We start from the raw sequence: 7,718 nt of genomic DNA on the forward strand, positions 1-7,718 counted from the left end.
TCGGCCACTCACGCTCGGGCCGAGTGATCCTGGGCGGCTCCGGGCGCTCCCGGGGCTCGGGCGCCATCCCCGGGAAATGGGTAATTGCCGCCCTGCGCGGGGCTGAGGGCTCGGCGCGCGGCCGCGGGGACGGAGGGCCGGGGGCGCCGAAGGGGTTAAGGTACCTGGGCCGCCGCCTACCCTCCCGGCCCCTCCTCCGGCCGCGGGGAAAAGGAAAGCCTCGGTGGGGGCGCGGCCCGGCCTCCGCCCATGCCCGCCCCCGTCCCGGTCCCCGTCCCGGTCCAGGTCCCCGCCCGCCGTCCCCGAGCCGCGGCGCCCAGAGCTGCGATCCGCGCGCCCCGCTCCGCCGCCGCCGCCCTGGACCGGGCCGCCATGTCGCTGTGGTGAGTGGGGCCGTCGGGCCGGGGGACCCGGGCTGGGGGCGCGGGGAGGCATGCCGCGCTGGGTGTCCCGGGCTGGCCTCACTTTCCCGGGCACAGATGGGCTGGCACGGCGGTGGCCGGAGATGCCCGGCTGTGCGCGACGCCTGGACCGGCCGGTCGGCGACCGGGGACCGCGGGGCCCGTGCGCTCAGTCCTCCCCGGCGGCCCCTCTGCTCCCTTACGCCCGGGCACCGAGGCACGCACATCCCACTCCCGCGCCCGGGGAGTTAGCGACGCAAGGTCTCGCCGGCAGCTGGGTCCCGTCCCCCATTCCGAGGGCCTCCTGCGTCCTGGGCGACCCCCGTCCTCTACCCTCAACCCCCGAGTGGCTCTCCTTCCTCCCGGGGAGCTCGTGCCTCCCGCCTGCCCACCTCTCCCCTTCTCCTCTCCTCCCGTTGGGGGCTTTTTTCCCACAAATGAAGTGGGGCGGTGCAAGTGGAACCAGCCTGGCGTGGAGGGGGATGACCCCCTCCGCACTTCCTCCAGTCCGGCCTCCCGAACTGGGGTGTGGAGGGCTTCGCTGAAACCACCAGGGCAGGAAAGCCAGCCCCGGAGCACTCCGCTCCCACCCCCTGGGAGGATCCGGTCTTGGGTCACACCCCTGTCCCAGCACCTGAGAGGATCCAGTCTTCCTCCAGGAAATCTTGGGACCCCATGGGAAACTGCCGTTCCATGGGGCTCAGCCTTCACTCGCCCTGGGTGCCTGCACCTTTAATCAGCCGGTCCTGAGGCCACCCCAGGCGTCTCCACCTGGTCCCACTCTCACCACTTTGCAGTCTGTCTCTCCCATATCTCCCCTCTTGGCACTCAGGGCCATCTCCCTGCTGGGCTGGCCCTGTGAGGCCACACTTTTCTGGCCTGCCCCCCACCCCGGAGTCCCTAGCTCCTATGTCTCCACAGGAGAGAACATGGCAGGTGGCCTGGCCACCCCCAGAGTGTGAGCTGACGAGAAAGGGTCCTGGCATCCTAGGGCTCAGGGTCCAGAGACTCAGGGCCCTGGCCCTGGCTCCGCGAGCACTCCTGGAAAAAAAAAAATCTGATTTCTGCTTCCGAAAGAGGTGTGGTGAGGTTAACTTGGCATGAGGGACCCTGGAGAGTGGGGATACAGCTGCGCCCTTCCCAAGGCAGCAGAGCTGGGGGACTTCACCTCTCCTAGTGGGGGTATGGGGGCAGTGGGCATGCTAGGAGATGCTCGCCCCATTTTCAGGCCTCTGTCGACCGTGAGAGCTGTTCTTTTTTGTTGGGTCACATGGATGCCTGAGGACGGGGAAGGGACAGGCTTCTTCAGGTCCCAAGTTAGAGCCGGCTCCCCAATGTCCCCCATACTTTTTGAGCAGGTGTACTCTCTGAGGGTTCACCAGGCTTGCACAAAGCAAAGGGGGTGCCTGGGGGAGAGGTGGGGAGCAGGGCAGAGGTCATCCTCGGGGAATCACAGCATTCCCCTGACTCCATACCCACTGTGTGCCCGGCACTGCAGCTAGCACTCCAACTGCATGTTATCCTCATTTCGGAAAAGAAGAAATCATGGCTCGGAGAGGTTAAGGGAGACCCACTGGACCTCTCCATTCAGCTTGTAAGTAGCAGGACCAAAATCTGAATCCTAGCAGCCTGACTCCACAGTGTTTGTACTTAAGCTCTGTGCTGTGTGGCTCCCCTGGTCCTGGAGGAGGGAGGTCAGGATGAGAGAGGAAGCAGGACCCTCCTCTGACCGCTCAGGGGCCCAGGGACTTGAGTCTGTGCCCAGGGTCCACTTGCCCATCTGGGACTGCACCTCTGTACAAGGGGACTGACTCATCCTTTCTTCTCTCCTCTGTACCATCCTCTCCCCACCTCACCGCCCCCACCCCAGGAAGAGAACCATCTACAAGAGCGTGTGCCTGTCGCTGGCCCTGCTCGTGGCTGTAACAGTATTCCAGCGCAGTCTGACCCCCAGCCAGTTTCTGCAGGAGCCCCTACTACCCACCCTCGGGTTACAGAAGGCCCAGAAACCGAGCGGACACCTGGTGAACCCTGACAGCTTCTGGAAGAACCCGAAGGATGCGGTCACCCTCACACCCATGGTTTCACGGGGGCCCCAGGCCTGGGATGTGACCACCACTAACTGCTCAGCCAATGTAAACTTGACCCACCAGCCCTGGTTCCAGGGCCTGGAGCCACACTTCCAGCAGTTTCTGTTCTACCGCCACTGCCGATACTTCCCCATGCTGCTGAACCATCCAGAGAAGTGCAGCGGCGACGTCTATCTGCTGGTGGTTGTCAAGTCCGTCATCACACAGCACGACCGCCGCGAGGCCATCCGCCAGACCTGGGGCCGCGAGCAGGAGTCGGCGGGCTGGGGCCGGGGCGCCGTGCACACCCTCTTCCTGCTGGGTACAGCCTCCAAGCAGGAGGAGCGGGCCCACTACCAGCAGCTGCTGGCCTACGAGGACCGCATCTACGGGGACATCCTGCAGTGGGACTTTCTTGACAGCTTCTTCAACCTGACCCTCAAGGAGATCCACTTCCTCAAGTGGCTTGACATCTACTGCCCCCACGTACACTTCATCTTCAAGGGCGACGATGACGTCTTCGTCAACCCCACCAACCTGCTGGAGTTTCTGGCTGACCGCCGGCCCCAGGAAGACCTGTTTGTGGGTGACGTCCTGCAGCACGCTCGGCCCATCCGCAGAAAGGATAACAAATACTACATCCCCGGGGTCCTGTACAGCCAGGCCAGCTACCCGCCGTACGCAGGCGGAGGGGGCTTCCTTATGGCCGGGGGCCTGGCCCGGCGCCTGCACCACGCTTGTGACACCCTGGAGCTTTACCCCATCGACGACGTCTTCCTGGGCATGTGCCTGGAGGTGCTGGGCGTGCGGCCCACGGCCCACGAGGGCTTCAAGACGTTCGGCATCTCGCGGAACCGCAACAGCCGCATGAACAAGGAGCCCTGCTTCTTCCGCTCCATGCTCGTCGTGCACAAGCTGCTGCCCACTGAGCTGCTTGCCATGTGGGGTCTGGTGCACAGCAACCTCACCTGCTCCCGCAAGCTCCAGGTGCTCTGACAGCGGGCGGGCCGCCAGGGTAGACTAGGGCGTGTGCCCTCGAGCCCCGGAAGGCATGAGGCTGCGAGTGCGAGGCCAGGGCACAGCCTTTGGTCCCCGCGGGGTAGGTGGAGGGGTGGGCCTTACGTGTCCCCAGGTGTGGTGGGGTGCAGGTAGCCGGAGCTGAGGCCCGGGAACGTTTGGAACTGCCCAGGCTGGAGACGGTTCTCTGGGGAGCAAGGCCACTGGCCCCTGGCAGCCCTCCTAACCTGGGTCTGTGGCCTGGCTCCCTCTTGACCTGGTGGGAGGCCCTGGTGGCCTCTGAAGGAACCCTGTGCTCAGGTACCTGGGCTAGACCTGCCCCTGGATGGGCCTGCGGCTGCCCTCTCACCTTCATGGAGAAGATTCTCCTTCTCCTGTGAAATGCCTCAGTCTCCCCACGGGCCTAAGCAGCCCTTTCAGGAGAAGCTCAGCCCTGTGCAGGCTCACAGGCCCTCTCACGCCCCTGGGTCTCCTGGAGACTGAGCCTCAGAAGGCCCTCGGCACACCCCCGCCCCTGACCTACCTGGGGTTTGGCTGCCCAGTCTCTACTCCCAGTTGGCTTCACTCCTAGCTGCGTCCCGTGACGCTCCATCCAGCTCCCGTCTGTCTGGAAGCATGACCGGCCACTCTGACTACCTCAGCGATCCTCAGAACCTCTGGATGGGCTGCAGCCCCACCTCACCCCCTGACGCAGGGCCGAAGAGCAGTGCTCCGGCCCCGGCAGTCACGGTGATGCCCACCGGCCCAAGCCGAGGGCCCTCCTGCAGCCCCGTGAGGCCTGGCTCCCCAGCCGGAAACCAGCCGGTCTGACCCTGGAAGTGGACATTCCTTTATTAATGTGAAGTTCTATTTATGAAGAATTTGGAGGGAGAAGGTGCCAGGCCTCGGGAGAAGGTGGTGTTCTTCCCTCCCCTTCCCTCATTTCAGCAAGACACGACCTGCCTCGGCCACTCTTCCCCCCACAGCCACAACCCCGCCCCGGCACCCCCGTGCCCGTCCCAGCCCCGCTCCAGAACCCTGCCCGACCTGCACGCCTACTTCTGCAGGGCCTAAGCAGACCAGCATTCGCCCCTGCGAAGGGATGGCGTGGCCCTCGTGGGCCGCCCCACTCAGGTTCAGGGGTCCTTGGGGGTGGCTGCAGAAGGATGCCACCTCGGATCAGGGTCGAGTCACCTGGGAAAAGATTGAGGGATCGACTCTATTTTCTCAATAAAAGGGGACTGATTTTTTTTCTGGTGTGAAAGTTCCTGTGGCCATCTCCGTCGGAGGGCCTGTCTGGGGCCAAGGTTGCTGGAGATTTCTGAAGACACAGCTCGTTCCTTGTTCTTGGCTGGTGGGTACACAAGGACCCTTTGAAGGACCCTTAGAGGGAGCTGAGTGCCAGGATGAAAGCAGAGTCAAGAAAGACGCCCCCTGGGTGGGGAGCGGGGTGCAAGAGAGACCTGCCGCCCACAGAGTGTTCCCAGCGAGCGCCAGGCCAGAGCCGCCTGAGGCCAGCGTCGCAGCGAGTGGGGTTGGGTCGGGGGCGTGCAGGGGCTGGTGGGCTTCCTGACGTTCCTTCAGCCAGCCTGGAGCCTTGGTAAGGTTGACAAGCGGCACTGAAACAGTGGCCCTGTGGGGGCCGGTGTGAGCGGGACCGCACTGTGCAGGGAACCTCGGCCTGCCTACTTCCAGGCTGGCACTGGGGCTGTAGTGGGCAAGGCAGCAGCTCCCTGCCTGCGCCCAGTGGGTCACATGCCCCGAGAGGGTCACTTGCTTATTAATGTCCACGCTAGGACTCTCCTCCAGGTGAGTGAGAGGAATGGCTAGATCCTAACGTAACGCACCATCTTAGAATGTTAAGAATTTCACGATGGCACAGCAGAGTTAAACCGGGCACAGTGGCCTTCTGAGGCGGAGCCTTGTGACTGTACAGGTCACTAGCCCTCTTTGTCCATCACTCACCCTCTGAAGCCAGGGGCTGCAGAAAGCAGGGAGGGGCTCTGGGGTCTCTGCCTTCCCAGAGCTCAGTCCAGCGAGGCCGAGAGCCATGGAAGGGACATCCAGGAGACAGAGGTGGAAGGGCCACTGGACCCAAGGCCCAGGTGGGGGTCCAGAGGCGGCCTTTGTGTTCAGCTGCCCCCTGAAGGATGCTGGGCAGATGGAGGGGAGACAGGTGGGTGCATGCCGAAGCAGATAGGAGCTCCTCCACAGTGGGGGGCGCTGAGGTGGGTGAGGCTGGAGGTGGTGGAGCAGGGCTGTGAGAGGGGAAAGCTGCTGGGGATCTCAGGCCTTCTGGGTTGCAGGAGGGTGTTCAGACTCGATCCTGAGAGAGAGGGACGAGGAGCGGGGCGGGCCCTGGCGGCACACCCCTTCCTCTGGGCTCGCTCTTTCTCCAGCTGAGCCGCATGCACAGGGAGATCTCAGTGGGAGCAGCAAGTTCCCAGCATGGGAACTTCCTCAGGCTCTGCCCCATGGGGACCCTTGTTCCTGACCCCATTTGAAACCTCAGGGGCCCAGGCTGGGCTGGCAGAGAGGGCTGGGAAAGGGGTGGGGTGCCCGCGTTAGCACAGCAGAAGGAAGGGAGGAAGGGCGGGGAGCCCACCTGAAGGGGCTGGTGTAACAGGACCCCCAGCACAGGGCGGGGAGCACCTGCATCTTGAAGGAGGAGTGGGCGCTTGCCTGTGGTGGAAGGGGAAGGAAGGACAGTCCAGGCCGGGGACACGTGCAGCAGCCCAGAAGTGCAAAAAAGTGGGGCATCGGGGCGGCCAGCTGCCCCGGGCGGGCAGTGTTGGAGATGGGAGGAGCTGGGTGGGGTGTCCTGGTGTTGCACCCCACAATATCTTTCTTCAGTCTTTAGCCGAAAATGGTATTTAAGGTGGTAGCTTGGGCCATTTCGGAGAGTTTTCCTGGGTATCCTCCATGCATATAAGAGGTATGCATGTTATTAAAATTCTGTTTGTTTTTCTCCTGTTAATCTGTCTTTTATTATAGGGAGGAGTGTCCGCCAACAACCTAGAAGGGTAGAGGGAAAATTATCTTTCCTCCCTACAAAATCCTACCTCTCCCTTTTGGAGCCCACTCACTCCTAAATCGTCTGGACCCTCAAGGGCATCCTTAGTCCAAAGTGTGTTCCCTGGAAAGTCTGAGCCACCTTCTTCAGCTGCTGCCTCTCCCCCGACACGGTGACACAGCGGAACACGGTCCCCCGCACCCCAGTCCTGTGGACTCTCAGGCGCTATCTTCCTGGCAGAGGCTGTAGCGGGGCGCACGCTTCAGACACAGAGTGATTCTCTTAATCACCTTCGCTAGTGCTGCCATCCTTCCCCAAAGAGCAGAAGAAGCAAGCTAGGGGCGCTGGGTCCCGAGACTCCCAGTCGGTTACACAGTTTCCTGGGGAGCCCCACAAACGCACTCAGGTTCTCTTTGTCCCTGGGAAGCAACTTTCCAAGCCTTCCCTGACAGTAAATTTTAGTCAATCCTCAATCAGATCCTGGGGAACAGGGAGGGGTGAGGGGAGGTGAGTCTCAAACCCTTTCCTCCCCAAGGGCCCTGAGCTTCAAATGCAAGACGCTTCCCCTCCTCCCCAGCCACCAGCCCTGCATTCCTAGGGGCCTTGGGAAGAGGTAGCTTTGTCAGGCCACAGAAGGTCCGGCCTGCTCTCCTCCGGGCAGTGGGTGCTCTCTTTGCCACATTTACATAACTAAAGAGACCACTCAAAGAAACCTCCCCTTAACAAAGAAAGCCTGTTCTGAGGTGACTTACTCTGTCCACCTAAGCTAAGCAGGGAGGGAAGCTTCTGGAACCCTGTTATATACGCCGGTCAAGTGAAGAAATGGAGGCTCCCAAGAGTAGGGTCCCACAGGTATCGTGTGACAGGGCACTACTTGAACTCAGGTCTCTGCACCTAACCCCTCACCCACTAACTTCCATGTGTATTTGTGGGGTTTTGCCCAAAAGCCCCAAAAGTAGAAAAATGTGATGTCCCATGAGTGATTGGAAATTGGGTATTTTGGGTTTGGGGGAGCCCAGCAGTATTAGCACTGTAAGAAGTCTTTTTCCAGGTAGTTTTTTTAAATATTGTGAAGAAAAACTTTTCTGTTTCAGCGAAACACTATGCATTGTTTAAAGCACAACCCCCAGTCTGTCTGCTTCTAGCCCAGTTCATGGTCTTGGAGCTATTCTGCACCTTTTTTTAAAATCACAGGAAGTGGGGGAGGGATAAATTGGGAGTTTGGGATTAACATATACA

The 7,718-nt window shown here is 61.4% G+C and overlaps 1 protein-coding gene across 1 annotated transcript; it reads left to right on the forward strand.

The window, feature by feature from the left end:
• The first annotated feature begins 280 nt into the window (after nucleotides 1-280).
• Nucleotides 281-6,523, forward strand: B3GNT7 (UDP-GlcNAc:betaGal beta-1,3-N-acetylglucosaminyltransferase 7). The gene is made up of 3 exons (XM_036857001.1): nucleotides 281-383; nucleotides 2,272-5,066; nucleotides 6,461-6,523. The coding sequence occupies exons 1-2, from the start codon at nucleotides 373-375 to the stop codon at nucleotides 3,464-3,466; spliced, it is 1,206 nt and encodes a 401-aa protein (XP_036712896.1). The 5' UTR covers nucleotides 281-372; the 3' UTR covers nucleotides 3,467-5,066; nucleotides 6,461-6,523.
• Nucleotides 6,524-7,718: the final 1,195 nt, after the last annotated feature.

Source organism: Balaenoptera musculus, chromosome 7 (assembly GCF_009873245.2).
Source record: "Balaenoptera musculus isolate JJ_BM4_2016_0621 chromosome 7, mBalMus1.pri.v3, whole genome shotgun sequence".
NCBI classification, from domain to species: domain Eukaryota; kingdom Metazoa; phylum Chordata; class Mammalia; order Artiodactyla; family Balaenopteridae; genus Balaenoptera; species Balaenoptera musculus.